At 41.7% G+C, this 16,539-nt stretch overlaps 2 protein-coding genes across 2 annotated transcripts; both read left to right on the top strand.

Annotated features, from left to right (window-relative positions):
* The first annotated feature begins 1,381 nt into the window (after positions 1-1,381).
* On the top strand, positions 1,382-13,268 carry ambra1b (autophagy/beclin-1 regulator 1b). The gene is made up of 19 exons (XM_079449700.1): positions 1,382-1,681; positions 2,519-2,733; positions 2,927-2,985; positions 3,091-3,274; positions 3,447-3,619; positions 3,728-3,794; positions 4,182-5,635; positions 5,717-5,803; positions 5,971-6,153; positions 6,341-6,421; positions 6,982-7,082; positions 7,204-7,314; positions 7,474-7,662; positions 7,751-7,905; positions 8,044-8,183; positions 9,319-9,423; positions 9,513-9,712; positions 9,915-10,049; positions 10,305-13,268. Exons 2-19 carry the CDS (start codon positions 2,602-2,604, stop codon positions 10,835-10,837), a joined length of 4,089 nt encoding a protein of 1,362 aa, XP_079305826.1. The 5' UTR covers positions 1,382-1,681; positions 2,519-2,601; the 3' UTR covers positions 10,838-13,268.
* A 1,586-nt stretch (positions 13,269-14,854) lies between these two features.
* On the top strand, positions 14,855-16,108 carry chrm4b (cholinergic receptor, muscarinic 4b; the record flags this gene model as incomplete). Its single annotated transcript, XM_079450932.1, has 1 exon — positions 14,855-16,108. One exon carries the CDS (start codon positions 14,855-14,857, stop codon positions 16,106-16,108), a length of 1,254 nt encoding a protein of 417 aa, XP_079307058.1.
* Positions 16,109-16,539: the final 431 nt, after the last annotated feature.

Below are 16,539 nucleotides of genomic sequence, written 5' to 3' on the forward strand. Positions count from 1 at the left end.
GATAGCGTTGTACATTATGAATGAAATACAATAACAATAGTGTAAACTATTCGATTTATTAAAATTATTAAATGGATGCCAACTAATTGGGAAAATAAAGACCATCCCCACTACCCATAACCTCACACTTGATTCCAAAACCACTGTTAGGCATTTTGTAGACAGTTTCTTTGTTTTATTGACAATAAATGCCTGTATATGATCTTAAATGTGGAAAATGCAGACAAACGAGTTTAGCCAAAAAGAGCTTCGAACCAACATTACGATGATGTCACGTCAAAACTACATATCTTCAGTCTTACCGACTATACGTCAATGACGCTATGTGAATTAACGGTGTTTATACATTCTCAAATACACATGCTTCCGACGCCTATGCTACATGTACACATCAGTGTAAAGTAGTTGAATTATCTTTAATGAGTCTCATTATGCACACGTACTTTGTTTCAACAATGTTTTCTGAACGCTAGGGCCATACACAAACGCCACCCCTGAAATCAATAAACCTAAAACAGCAAAGAAGGCGATATAGCAATGTTCTGACACACCTCTGAACCTGACCGTGTTTATACACGCAGCATAGAGCAAAGAAGAGAAAATAATAATGATTAAAGAAAATCAGCTGACCGGTCGCGATGTTTTCAAGTTCATTTCATGTTATATTTAGCATTTTATATGACGCTATTGGCTACTCTTCCCTTAGCTTTATTCTTTATTCATATAAAAATACCCCCAAATCGCATGAAAATACACACAAAACACATATTCTTCAATCGTGCATTTATTAGCTTCTTGTTTTGGTGAAGAAATGTCACTTTAGCTTCATCGCGGATGTCCTGAATGAGGAAGTGTACACAGGACGTGTCATGCAGACGTGAGATGATTGACAGCTGTGTACAGCAAATGATAGAGCTCTGAGGTCTGGGTGATTGTTGCTGATAGGCTCGCCCAATAAGTGGTGCCTGCACAATCCAATCACGTTTGAGAGGGAAAAAACAAATTGGTGGTTTCCGAGATTTTTCTTTTTCCTTTTTAGAAGTAACGTGTACTTACGGTTATGTATAGAAATGTAGCGGAGTAAAGAGTACAATATTTGCCTCTCAAATGTACTTGAGTAAAGTCATGAGTACTCCCCAAAAATTATACTCAAGTAAAGTACAGATCCCTCAAAATTGTACTTAAGTACTGTACTCGAGTAAATGTACTCCGTTACTGTCCGGCTCTGTATATATATATATATATATGATATCTATGTATATACATAGATATGCGTATGTATATATAAAATAAATATAATAATAATATCGTGAACATATATAGGCCTAATAAAACAATTGAATTCAATAGTCAAATAATATACGCTCTGCAGTCGATTAGCAGACATGAGCTCAATTGTATGTCAGCAGCTCGATTAGTATGCCTGTTTACGGCGAGCTACCCACAAACCAGCTAGCTAGCATAATTTCTCCCCTAGCCAGCTTGATTCAACCTCTGTATGTCCTGATAAGTCAAACGGTTTGTTCGAGGTCTTCCTAAAGGACATGGTTTTAACCCTGCCGTCTTGTCGGATCGTTCGGTTGTCAATCCAGATCGCTTTCTATCAAATCAGCTCGGCTAACAGGCTAAGCGGTTAGCAGCGACTTCGATGACATTTCACTGAAAATACACAACAAAACAGGTCTGTATAACAGCCACGATCTTACATTTCAACGCTATGTTTACACAGCAATCGCGTGATTATGCGACAGTTATAGCATAACGTTACATTTGTATGTATAGATAAATGCTCGTAGCGGATAAACGGTGGCTATCGGCGTAATGTTAGCTTCAATTCAGTTTCCATATTTGGGCGGGCACGGCAGTGAGTTATTGTTAGTTGCACATTTATAAAATATGTTAGATGATGTTTATGTTTATATTTTGCACTGGTTTGGTCGATCAAATGTGTACGTTGATTTCATTGACGAGGTGTAGATTTAAATGGCTCGTTTGTTTACATGGATCTGCGCCTCTTGTAGGGGCTTAAGTCTCCAAAGCAACATTACAATCTTTTGCTGAATGTTTATGATGATCACAGTAATATTTATTTTCACGTTATGAATGAAGCCCCGATGTCTAAAGGATGCACCGTGATCCTGTGAGGACTTGATATTTGGCCCCATTTAAAGGGCCCAGCTGAACAAATAACAGATCATCAATGTTGTCTGACAATACGAGATGATGGAGGATTTTACATAAAGGGTTTTAATACATGATCAATTAGTTTTGCACGGATATCAACTTGGACCCGAGCTGACATTTTGACTGCATTCCTCCTGTCTATTAGAAATACAAGCAATCATCACTGAACTTGATATACAGGCTCTTGATCACAACTGTTGTCTTAACATTACTCAGACGACACTTATTGCAGAGTTATTAGACTGATGACACATATCCGGCATTTCAACAATCCAGTTGAGATGGGTGGATCTCTGATTTGACCTCGGTTTGTGTGTGTACTGTCTTCCTACAGTCTGCATGGCCTGCGAGCTGCTGAGTTAGTGTCCGGCCCACGTGTGAGGAAGGCCAGCCGGGCCACGGAGCCCAAGAGAAAAAATGGCTGCACAGAACAGGAACTCTGTGCTGATCCTGTCACGTCGAGAGCGAGGAGCTCGCGTGCTGGGCTCCCAGCGCCTCCTGCAGCAGCTTGTGGAGGACAGGACCCGCTGGATGAAATGGCAGAGTCAGGTGGATTGTCCTCTGCTCTTTGTTTCTCTTATATTTCAAATGTTAGCTTTTTTTGTCGAAATATTGAAAAGTCCTATTACATGTATATGCAGACTATGATAAAGCATTTAATCATTTCAAATGAATTATAAGGGATAAAATATCGTGTCTACATGTATAACAGGCCGTATGTGTTTTTTATTGATTTCTACAGAAAGTAGAGCTACCTGATAACCCACGATCAACCTTCCTACTGGCCTTCAGCCCAGATAGGTAACGGTGATGTTTTGACAAAAAAAAAAGTATCAGAATAGAAGACGCTCGATGTTATGTCACTTCCATTGTTTCCAAATGCGTTTTTTTACATCTCTTTCTTAGAAATCTTGTGGCCTCAACCCATGTCAACCACAACATCTACATCACAGATGTGAAGACAGGAAAGTGTCTGCACTCCTTGGTGGGCCACAGGAGGACGCCTTGGTGTGTGACCTTTCACCCCACCATCGCTGGCCTGGTGGCCTCCGGGTGCCTTGACGGAGAAGTTCGCATTTGGGATCTGCACGTGAGTTGCAGATATTCAAAACACTCTTATCTTGTAGACTGCGTGTTATTTCTAAACCACAGAAATAGCAGCCCAGTGCAGTTCTTGTTTTTACAATCAAATGTTACGTTTGTCCACACACACCAGCGGTCCAGACATTGTTGTTCAAACAATTGTTTTGGGTCATATTTAGGGTGGTAGCGAGAGCTGGTTTACGGAGAGTAACATAGCCATCGCCTCACTGGCGTTTCACCCGACGGCTCAGCTTCTTCTCATCGCCACCAACAACGAGCTCCACTTCTGGGACTGGAGCCGCCCAGAACCATTTGCAGTGGTCAAGACCGCCAGTGAGACCGAGCGTGTCCGGTGGGAAAGCAGACCTGTTTATGTCGCAGTTTTCTGAATTATATTCATATATGTGGAAATGTTGAACATTCTTTTCCCATATTCATCAGAACTAATCTCTTTTGCCAGGTTGGTACGGTTTGATCCTTTAGGGCATAACCTTTTAACAGCTACTGTAAACCCATCCAACCAGCAGGTGAGAAATGTCCCTTTCTCCTATTTTAACAGTTTGTTACTTTTCTTTCCCTTTTTGTGTAATATTTAATGTGGAACAGAATACAAACATCCTGCTTTTGCAGCATACTAAGATATCGAAAAAATTGTGCAAATTTGAAGGATTGTCCCATGAGTATCGCATTGGATGTTTGATTAAACTAGTTAACTCTAAGGATTATCTCAGAAATTTGCTTGTACATTTTCTAATCCACGTCTGTGCCAAAGTATCTTTTGGCAAGTCAAAATACTTTGGGTGTCCCATCTACCATTTAGTTTGCAGAACTCTGTAGGCTAGTGTGCTTTCTCAAACATAGCTAGAAATCATTGTTGTTAATGTTTTTAAGATTTTTTTGTGTTTTTTGTATAGAATGATGATGATTCCGAGGTCCCCATGGACAGTATGGAGATGGCTCTGTTCCGCCAGCGTTCTCTTTTACGCTCCCCGCCCGTTCGTCGTACACCCATCCTGCACAATTTCCTGCACATCTTGTCCTCCCGCTCATCCGGGGCGCAAGCTAGCGATCAGCCCCGACCTGTCCCTGAGCCCCGAGAGCCACCCAACATACCCAGGTTCCAGTACCCCATGCGGGCAGAACCGGGCGACCGCCCTGCCTCACAAGGCTGCACGCAGCACTTGGGTCTGGGCTGCCTGTGCAGTCGTTGCGCTGCTTCTCGAAACCTGCTTACACAGAACCCAACATCTCTCCACCCTTCGGATTCTTCTCAGGCTCAATCGGGCCCCTCCGCCTTCACACCCACCCCTGGACAAACCCGCACCTCTACGGACAGGCCCTCAGCTTTTAGCAGTGTGTTCAGTGTGAACGCAGGGAACTCAACACATCGGGGCCTGTTGCCCCTTAGGACTATCGATCCCATGGTGGCACAGGTACCCGGGGCTGCAGAGGCCCCTGGGCGCCTCCCCGGGGCCGACTGGTCCGGTAGTTTGCTTAGCACAGGGCACGAACATACCTTAGGTGCAATTGGAGTAGAAAATGGAAGGGGTGTGGTGCCTCCTCCCAGGACCAGCTCCTCCTCCATGGACCTTCTTTCATTGCGTAGGTTTCCAGATGGTTCCTCATCGTCGCCCATATACACGTCTGCTACTGAGGGGCGTGGCCTAGGGCTCCCTGGCACTGAGCCCAACCGGGGACGAGCTAACGATGGCACGAGCAGCGGGCACCACCCATTTTATGACACCACCCAACGCAGCAACCCCGCCTCCATACGAAACGTACTGCAGTGCAACCTGAGCCGCTACTTCATGGAATATGAACGCATGCAAGAGTTAGAGCGCCCCGGAGGCAGCCGAGAGGTCGCGGGCGGACCCGGACCCATGCAGGAACTGTTAAACAGTAGCATGGACACTGAACGCCCGGGGCCGTCGCATAACAACTCATCCAACACTGGAAACGGAGGGCCAGTCGCAGGTCCATCACAAAACCATCCCAATCGCTGTCGTTCATGCCACAACCTTCTAACCTTCAACCACGACACCCAGCGCTGGGAGCGTTCTGGCCAGAACTCATCGTCGTCGTCCAGCCAAGAAGGGCCGTCCTGGCCACTTTCAGTGCCTCCTTTTGAGGACCCTGCTCCGAGTGCACGAGTGGAAGCTCAACCTCCTGAGATGAGGCCCATGGAGCTCGGGGAGAACTCTTCTGGTGTGCAGGGACAGCAGCCTGTGGGTCTGGTTTATAATCAGGAGACGGGCCAATGGGAAAGCATGTACCGGCAGCCGACGGCCAGCACCCCACCTGAGACAGCGCAAGACTCCTTAAACACAGAGGTGCCTGCTGATAACCCAGATGAGGACTCGCTCAGGAGGTGAGCAACGGTGCCGGGAGTCATCTAAATATTTCATTGTCACAATAGTTACTGAATTTTCCTATTTTTGATTAATTTTAGGAGGTTGTTGGAATCGTCACTGTTTCCGTTTTCGCGATATGATATGTCAGGGTCCAGAGATCATCCAATATACCCGGACCCTGCAAGGTATCTGTTTAAGATAAAAAAATTTGTGGGGCTTTAGGTATATGGAAAAAATTCTTAGAGATTATGAACCTGTAGTTACTCTCCTGCTCCACCAATATGTTCACAAACACACATGATTATTGTTACTATGTACTACAAATCTGAACCTCTCTTCCCCACCATCTCAGGTTGTCTCCAGCTGCATACTACGCTCAGAGGATGATCCAGTATCTGTCTCGGAGAGAAAGTATTCGCCAGCGTTCCTTGCAGAACCGCCTGCGAACGCTCTCAACCTCTCAATCCGAGAGCCAGGCCAACAACCCATCCTCCACACCACCAGAGGCCAGCGATGGGGACTACGAGGACATCGAGTAAGTTTGATAATTCTGATGTGTCCACACAAAATATGTATACTCTACGTATTTTGTTATGTGTATCAATTGTTCTGCGGCAAAATATAAATCACATTCAATAAATCCTCTACAACAGTGGTACAATTTTGAAATTTCACTATATTGAAATGTTTAAAATTTTGTTTTCTTTCTTTCTTTGTCATAGGGAACCTGGAGATAGGACGAGACACAGAATGCCTCGCAACGCTAGAATGTCAGCCCCCTCTCTCGGACGCTTCGTCCCACGGTGAGAGTGATTAGTTTAACATTTACCGATTTTAAAGAGAACCATAATCTGTTATTTAAAGGAAGAGTTCAGCTAAAAATGTCAATTTTTGTCATCATTCACAGAGTCTTTTGTCGTACTATGGAAGTCAATGGTGACCCAAAACAGCATAATTGCAAACTTTCATTAAAATATCCTAATTTATTTTTAGCACAACAAAGAAATGTATAGCGGTGAACACACATGGTAACAAAACTTACATTTTGGGATGAACTGTTCCTTTAAGATGCTTCCATTTTAAAGTACCGTTTGAGAAAAGTAAAATATATAAACAGTAGTGGCAAATCTTTGCAATTTGTAACGTTTGCCTCTAAACTGTGTTAATCACAAAGTTGAAGGTTACTTTACATCTAATGTTCTGTGAAACCATACCCGACTCATAACCTTACTGCTGTGAAAGGAAAAGAGACACAGACTTTTTGCCCAATAGTTGAACAAAAATGATGGATTCCTGTTTTAAATGGTATAGATTTATTAATGATTAATTTGATTATTCAATATTTTCACTTTTCTTTCTAAAGGAGGTTCTTGTTACCGGAGTACTTGCCTTATGCTGGATTGTTCCATGAGAGGGGTCAGTCAGGGCTCGCCACGCACTCCTCTATTAACAGAGTATTAGCAGGTACAGTTTCCGTATCATTTTTAAAACCTCTGTAATTTCAGATGTCTTTTAATGAACTGAAGGACATAAGACATTGTTTGAAAAGCTTTAATAGGGGCAAACTCCTAATACTCTGTTTCAGGTGCATCTATAGGGGATGGGCAGTCAGCTGTGGCCAGTAACATCGCCAACACCACATACAGGCTGCAGTGGTGGGATTTCACAAAGTTTGACCTTCCAGAGATTAGCAATGGTACATTGTTACAAATATCAATGAAAGAAAATCACATTTAGGTTTATGCACATCATTTGCTGATCTTGTCACTTAATCACTTAACATCTTTTGCTCTGTTGCATGTAACCTGTCATTATAGAAAGTTACATAGAAAAATGTCTTTCTTGTTTATTCCAGCTTCAGTGAACGTGCTGGTTCCTCACTGTAAGATCTACAACGATGCCAGCTGTGACATTTCGGCGGATGGGCAGCTGTTGGCCGTCTTCATTCCCAGCAGCCAACGGGGTTTCGCCGACGAGGGCAATCTGGCCATTTACTCCCTCGCGCCACATAACCTGGGCGAGATGCTCTATACCAAGAGATTCGGTTTGTGTTAAACATACACTTTATCTGTCACGCTTGACCCTCCTGTTGGAGTGACGTTTATTTTTTTATGTTTCTAACTATGTTTCAGGTCCAAATGCTATTTCGGTGAGTCTTTCTCCCATGGGCTGCTACGTGATGGTGGGATTGGCTTCTCGAAGGATCCTCCTCCACCCCACCACTGACCACATGGTGGCGCAAGTGTTCCGCCTGCAGCAGCCGCACGGTGGCGAAACATCGATCAGAGTAAGAAAATGCCGCCTTATAATATGCATATTGAGTGTTACACATTGTTTAGGTCATTTTGAGGCAACCTGTTTCAACAGATTTTGTTTTTGGTTTTTGTTTGTGTGTCTGATTGTCTTTTTTATTGGCATCCTGCAGATGATGTTCAATGTGGTCTACCCCATGGCTCCAGACCAGAGGAGACACGTCAGTATTAACTCAGCCAGATGGCTTCCAGAACCAGGCATGGGATTGGCCTACGGAACCAACAAGGGAGACTTGGTCATCTGCAGGCCGGTGTAAGTAACAGCTTATAAAACACACGGGTGAAAGGCCGGACAACCAGTTGGGCGTCTGGTCTACATAAATGTCTGCGAGAAATATTGTTTTTCTCCTGTAAGTTAACTGGTAGAGCATGGTGCTTGCGATGGCAATATTGTGAGTTTTCTTTCCAGCAAACGCAAATTGATAGGATATATATTCTTCATGCACGAATGACTTTATACCGAATGCATAAATTTAGTAAAATTGTTGAAAACTAAGCAAAAAACTTTCAAGGACAGAATGATGATTTTATTTTTGTGACTTACACAAGCTTTCAGTGAACAAAAATATATTTAGAAACGCACAGAATGAGACTTGAATGAATTGGCTATTGTATGATTTTATTGCACATTGGAAAAACCGTGGGGGGCAGTTTTTGAAGGGGCGGCCGGAGGGCAAAAGTTGGCAATTTGTTGAATGATTGCCAGCTCTGATTTTTAACCACCATGCCAATTTATATAAAACAAATGTCACTGTAAAGCACGGTAGCTATGGAAATTGGTAATAAAATCAAACGGCGCAGTAAATCATTAAAACCAGCTCCGTAAACATGTGCAAGAGCCTGTGTTAATATTGACTCAGTGAGATAAACATGTCAGACTGGCTCACTGCTGATTCACTATCAGTTTATTTTTCAGAACTGAATAGACAAACTAGTGTCATTTCTAGGTCTGTTGGATCTACACGGTCTGATAAACTGCCGTGTTACCCGTCACGTTCATCTTCATTAGTGGCAGGAAACTCGGGTCTCCATTGGAAAACATAAAGCTAGTTATTGTTTTTTAATAAGGTTACAGGTCACATTACTTTTGTAGCTTATCGCTTTCAAGGAATTCTCCCCCTGATAGGTTTCTAATAAGATCGCAACCCACGCCAACAATATGTCACAATGAATGCAAAGCTTTGCATTTATTTGCCAGACGCTCTTGCAGTGCATTCAAGCTATACATTTGATCAGTTTGCGTGTGTTCCCTGGGATTAAAACCATGACCTTTCGCTGATAACACAAACTGCTTTAGCAGTTGAGCTACTGGAACTCTTTGGAGTATAAAAATACACACGTATACATTGAGGTCTAAGATTAGTAAAATTGAGGTTTTTCGTTCACAGAGATTTCCGCAGCGATGGGGACAGTTCTTCCGATCTGAATTCGGATTCCCTGTTTACTGTCAGCAGTGGCAGCAGCAGCCGAACCCGCGGAGTGGAGCGGCCGGGGTCAGAAGCCGAATTTACATTGTTTGTAATAAGCCAGTGTTATGTCATGATTTATTGTTATTGAGAAATCATGCACTTGTTTCTTACAGAACGAGCAGGTCCGGCTGGCGGTTCGACCGAGACATGGGTCTAATGAACGCTATTGGCCTGCAGCCACGTCAGCCCGCCCCTTCTGTGACCTCACAGGGCACACAGACGCCAGTGGTGCGACTGCAGAATGCAGAGACGCAGACGGAGAGAGACCTTCCTTCAATCAGCACCTTCCAGAACGCACATACATCAAGACACAGTAATAATATTTCTCAATATTAAATTGTATTCATGAATAATATTTATTCATTGATATTAGTTAGTCATATTAATAATAATAATAATAACAATTATAATATCAGTATTTATTAACAATAATGATAATATAATAAATATCTATAACCCAGTTCCATTCATTTCTCTATAATCTTAAATAATAATGATAAAAATGGCTCTTTCAGTGGTTCAGACCGCAAGCACCAGCACGGACAGACACACACACCCAGAGACGACACACACAATGTCACAAACAGCCGTTCAAGCATCAACCTCAGATGCATCGCTGAACCGGACCAACTTACCCAGCACATACCAGGGTACCCACCGTCTCTTCTCTCTCCATTTCATCTTGAGCTCTGTGTTGTCTCCTACTGAGATGTTTAGACAGATATTAGTGTCTCAGACGCTTTATTACTCCGCGTTAGCCGATCTAATTTAATCTGAGCTTTACTTCTGTGGAGTCCCTTTGTGCACGCAAGGAGAGATGATATGCAATGTTCTGGGATATTGTTTGATCATTTCAGAATGTTTATCAGAAAGGATGAATATAATTCAGTCTCTCTTCATCTCAGGCGAAACAGCAGCTGAGTCTGGCACAGGCGAGGATGCACTTTCTCGGATCCGCCGCCTAATGGCGGAAGGCGGAATGACGGCTGTGGTCCAGCGGGAACGCAGCACTACCATGGCCTCAATGGGTGGCTTCGGGAACAATATCGTGGTCAGCCATCGGATTCATCGCGGCTCGCAGACTTCAGTGAGGACGACTCAGACAGGAAACCCGACCTCGGAAACACCCACCGGTGTTGCTGTCCCCTCTTCATCCTTGTTTCGCACTGAACCTTCAGCAGACTCTCTAGAAGCTCCTGGTCCATCAGGGTCTGCCGGTTCCTCGTTTCCACCACAGTTTACATCTCGTTCCGAGGTCGCGAGGGCGTCGCCTATGTTGGATGCGGACTTATTCGGCAGCCGTCAAAATGATGACCCTCAACACCATTTACCCCCTAGTCGTTTAAACATGTCTAACCATAGCAACAACAATAACAATGACCATAGCTACAGCGAAAGCAGGAGCCGGGATTACCCCGACGACCTGTATGGCAGATAGTCGTACGTCTTGTGGACATGAAGACGCGCTAGGAAACTGGTCTGCATGGTGCTGGGGCATTTGTGACGTGCTGTCAATGTTACAGTGATGTGAACTTGTGGTGGCGGAACCACTGAACTTGCCTCTGTTCTGACTCCTCCCACTTTGGCCTTATTTTGGGAAAGAATGAGTGCCAAGCATTTCACGCCGTCTCCTTGGAGACGTCAGCCTCACCCTTTCTGTCAAAATCAACTCGGACTAGGGAAGCTTTGTTATTGCACTTGCGTGTCACGCCTACGTACATTTTTCTTCCTATCAAGGACGAGTCGCGGACATTTCATCATTCCACACGTCATACTTGAATTATTCCTTGACTGCGGGATGGAATAACACAAGCTCCAGAGACATCACCGGCCAATCGAAGTGCCAGTTGAGGTCTTATGTTTTAGTTTTTTCGGGACATTTTAGTGTGAGAAACAAGCCGTACAGACTTTCCTCACAGGTTAACACTAACTCAACTTTCTCAGCATCTCGTATCAACTTTTTTTGGTTCAGATCAAGTCAACGTGATTCGGTTATTTGTGTTCGATAATGTGACTTCCACAATAGTGTTTGAGTTGTACGGTGAATGAACAATGCTTAAAAGTTCTCAGACTGAAACACTTGTGCGTGCGTGTCCTCTTAAACTTCCAATTTGCAAGTTTTAAGATTTTTAATTTGAATTTATTTATCTGTGGTTTGAAAATATGTGGTTGAAAGCTTGTCGTCTGTTGGGTTAAAAACGCAGTTCTAGAACTTTCACTGTGCTTCACATCTCTCATATCTGCATGTGTGTCTAATCCAGAGCTTTTATATGAAGAGGTGTGGCTGAATGTGGAGGGCGGGGCTTAAGCAAATCCGCATGTGCATTACAACAGAACGCACACGTGTGACATTTTGGTACGCTTAAGTCTTTTTTATTTGGAGCTTTTATACCTTAATAACTTTATGCGTAAGAGCGTCAAGCTAGCATCAAGTTTTGCGATTTATTTTAAGTGCATCTTCACGATTCAAACCTACTTTATCCCTGCTAAACAATACAATTTAAAACCCAAACGTATCTTGTACTACATCTTTTTATTCTGATTAACTATTTTTACATCAGGTCACATTCAACGAGTTGAGGTAAAAGAATTGCAATAAATTCTATTTCTTTCTGATACTACAGTCAATGAAGCAGATGAATAAATAATCACACTCGAATAATCTATGATCGAGTATTTCATTCAGATGGATGTCGAAGAGAGATTTGGCACTATATGCTCATCCCGCAGGTCTACAATCAGACACTGTCTGCGTTCACGTGTGCATGTATGTGTGTCCGCCTACAGAGTTTTATTATAAATAAATGTAGCATTGTAAATGTAGAGGTGGTAAATAAAACAAACTTAAAATCATATTTTGAGTTAAGACGCTTGCTTTTTGAGCTTCATCGTGCTTGGTTAGTTCCTGACGTACGGTTGGTCAGCTGTCATAACAAGCATTAACAGGCCTTTAGTTAACAAGCATTTATAAAAAAAGATCTCTCTCTGCTTTTATTTGTTTGAGATTACGGTTTATTAGATGTCCTGAAAATTGTTATTTTAGCTGCTTGGCTTGAATTTGTAACTTTTTGTAAAAAAAAAAAAGAATGGATAAAACCCTCTGCTAAGGGAACGGACACTTGTTGGAAGTTTTTGGATGTAAGATGCATTTTAGTTGGATTGTGAGGTGACACGCAGTGGCAACTGAGGAACCTTCTCGGTCTTTCCATGTGTTCGGTAACACAAACTTTTATTTCAGCTGTTAATTCTTTACAATCCTGTGAACGCCGAGTGTTTTGGTTCATGTGTTGGTTCTGTCTGAGTGATGGTGCTTTTTATGTTTCTCTATTTATTTTGTGCTTTGTGAGAATGATCAATGCAATCATGATTTTAAACAATGCCTTTACATACTAAAATAAAAACGCATTAGACAACATGCTCCGGATTCGGATATCATCTTGCACCATCATATTTACTCATTTCACTTCTGTTTGACCTTATACACACCGTTATTATGTCTCATGCATGATATCAGTTTTGAACTTAAAATCATGCTCATTTTTTTTTTATCAGGTGATGAAGAAAGAGCCGACGGCAAGCGAAAGCGTGATGTTAAAACCTGTGTTCTTGTTGGCTGTGGTTGTGTATATCCTTTCACTGCTGGATCGGTACCTAAACAGCAGTCATGGCGGTTGAACAGACTAGAATTTGAATTCTTCTTCTGGCCAGACGTGAGGGATGTGTTGTATTGACTTACCATAAATGTGTAGTTGCTCCTTTGTGTAGTGAAAATGGGGATTAGGTGTTGTAAAAGCTGATTTTGTGGGACACCAAAGAGCCTGGTAATGACGATTATGAGAGTTTTAATAAAATGTAATTATGGAAATTACTATTTGTTCCTCATTTATTTATTTATATTCATCAACAATTCAACTCATAAATGTAAAATTAATCAAATTAACTGCGAAAATGTTATACATATTTATGCTGATTTAAATAAGAAACACAGTTACTTTATTGACATTCATCTATTAAAAAATGACTTCTTTCATTTTTGGCATGTATGCGATATTTCTAGTTTTCTATAGAAGCGGTAAAGGGATCAAATATAAAAGATGCACATCTGTTACACAATTCTGGTAATTGGATTGTGTCTGTTAGATAACAGTCTTCCTCTTTAATGACAGTAACTGCGTCAGACTAAAAAACATCTCTAAACCACAAGGAATTCAACAGCAATATGATCCTTCCATATTTCTTTGACCACCTTCCTCCTGTAACTTCATCGCATCAGATGCTGTCCACAGACTATGACAGGTTACGGGTAAGCGCAGGGATGGGCGTTACTGTTTGAGACATTTAAAATCCTCCCCACTGTTTTCTCATTCCGACTGCTGGAGATCATGAAGACGGCTCTTTCTGCTGTTTACTCGGGGGACGTTGAATATTTTGTCTTCAATGGTAAGTTGGGATGCAGATGGAATGATGTTATTGTCATTGATGATACCTGAGCCTAAACTTTATTAGTTATAAATCAGGCTTAAATTTGTCTGTCATTTCATCTGATTTATTAGTGTTCGTTTCTATAAGGATTTCTTATATTATGCATATAATGAATGTAATGTAAATATTTGTGCATTATGCAAGTTATCACAAATGTATTTATTGATTTAATTATGAATTATTTCCTTTGTACATGCATTTGTATTTGTGCTTGATACAGTAGTGGCCAAAATGATGTGCTTATTACTTTATTCTAAAGTGAGTTTTAAATTCTAATCTATATTATAGATGTATTTAAATGTTTTGTAGTTGTGACTTCCTACAATGATAAACGATTAAGGGCCCAAGAGACTGATTGCAAAATATGAATTGTAATTACTGATTAATATTTTTTATTGTAGTTTTTGGGGTTTTTTTTGTTTCTCTGTGCATTTTTCTTTCTATATTCAAAAACTTTTTATACATTTTTTACTATTTTTATATATATTAATTATATCAATTTTTATATTATCCTAATTTATGTTTTACGTACGTATCATTTTTATACTAAATCAAAATATTATTACATTTTCAACTGCGGAAAATATTAAGAGACCATTTCAAAATTATCTATAAATTTACTATTAATAGGTATATGTTTAGGTAAAATTATACTTTTTTTTTAATTCTGTGAACAGCTTACAATATTTCTGGTAGATATTAAATACAAATATTGCTTCTATTTGCATATATTTGCCGAAAATAAGAACTGGAGAAACATGTCAAATAAACAAAAAATGTGTTTGTAATTTTTCAGAAGAAAAAAGTTCATCTAGACTTGCTGATTCAATGAAAATTGAAATGGTCTCTTAATGTTTCTGCGGCTCTTCATAAGTATTTAAATGCACGTTTATACATTACTTCACAAATGATGCATTATGCAAGTTGTACAATGTGGTTTCTAATAAATGTCATTTTTACAGGTTCCTCCATCATGTTCAATGGCAGTGTTCACGATCCTTCCACCGACAAATCGCACATTGTATCTGGAAGATCACATCGTGTCTACGGGACTGTGGGAGGTACAGTCATCATCATTCTAACCGGCTGTATCAGTATGCTTACGGTCCTGGGCAACGCTCTCGTACTCCTGTCGATCAAAGTCAACCGCAACCTCCGAACCATCAACAACTACTTCCTCTGCAGCCTGGCTTGCGCTGACCTCATCGTTGGTGTGTTTTCATTGAATCTCTACACCGTGTACGTTGTAAAAGGCTACTGGCCTTTGGGACCACAGATGTGCGACTTGTGGCTGGTTGTGGATTACGTGGTAAGCAACGCCTCAGTGATGAACCTCCTTGTGATCTGTTTCGATCGCTACTTCTGTGTCACCCGGCCTCTGAGTTACCCGGCCAGGCGTACCGCGGGGTGGGCATGGGCCATGATCGCTGCCGCCTGGTTGCTCTCTTTGCTTCTATGGGCTCCGGCCATCCTTTTTTGGCAGACTGGGCGGGATGGTCGCAAGGTCCCAGAGGACGAGTGCTACATTCTGCTCCTCGCTAACCCCGCTGTTACCCTGGCAACCGCCATCCCTGCATTCTACCTTCCTGTTGTAATAATGACTGTGCTGTATATTCGGATATCCCTGGCAAGTCAGAGGCGGGTTCTCAAGTCGAAGGTCGAATCGGCAAACCTTCTTAAACCAAATGGAGGAGCATCGATCAACAAAGAGCCCGATATAGTAAATGACACTAAAAGAGATCAGACGTGCTCATTCAAAGATGACCTCATCAGAAAAAGCAAAATGCGCAACTCTGTGGATTCAAGCCCCGATGCCTCTGTGGGAGAGCAGGTGCTGGATACAAAAGCAAACACTGTGACGGATTCTACAGAAGTGAGTAGTACCGCATTTAAAAGCCATTCTTGTATACACCGAACGGCTTCCAAGGTTCTCAAAGACGTCTCCAAGTTGACTCGACGGAAGTCTGTGAGAGAGAGAAAGGTGACAAGGACGATTTTTGCAGTTCTCCTGGCCTTCATCTTTACCTGGACGCCTCATAACGTCATGGTTCTCATTGCTACTTTCTGCCACTGGTGTGTTCCAGAGGTTCTGTGGGTGGTGGGATATTTTCTGTGCTACATCAACAGCACTGTTAATCCAGTGTGCTACGCTTTGTGTAATGACACCTTCAAAAGAACATTCAAGAGACTGTTGAAGTGCCGGTTTCGAAATCAGAGCTCGAAATGAGAAGTCTCTTAGAAGAACAGTTCACCCAAAAATGAAAATTCAGTCTTTATTTACTCACCCTTGAGTTGTTCCAAATCTGTATACATTTCTTTGTTCGGATGAACACGGAGTAAGATATTTGGAATAAGGCTTGTAACCAAACAGTTCTTGGCCACCATTGACTACCACAGTAGCAAAAATTGCTTTGTCCTTTTTTTGTTCTGTTAAACACAAATGATTTTGAAGAATTTATGAAAGCAAACCGTTCTGGGGCACTTTTTACTACCTTTGCCATTTTTACTGGTGAACTATTTGGTTACAAGCGAAATTCATCAGAACAAAGAAATGTATAAATATTTGCGACAACTTGGATGTGAGTGAATGACAAAATTTACCTTTTACATGGATTCATTCTAACAAATAAACGAAGAATCATGTCACCAAAGAGCCAA

The sequence above is a fragment of the Barbatula barbatula genome (assembly GCF_947034865.1).
Source record: "Barbatula barbatula genome assembly, chromosome: 25".
Lineage (NCBI taxonomy): Eukaryota > Metazoa > Chordata > Actinopteri > Cypriniformes > Nemacheilidae > Barbatula > Barbatula barbatula.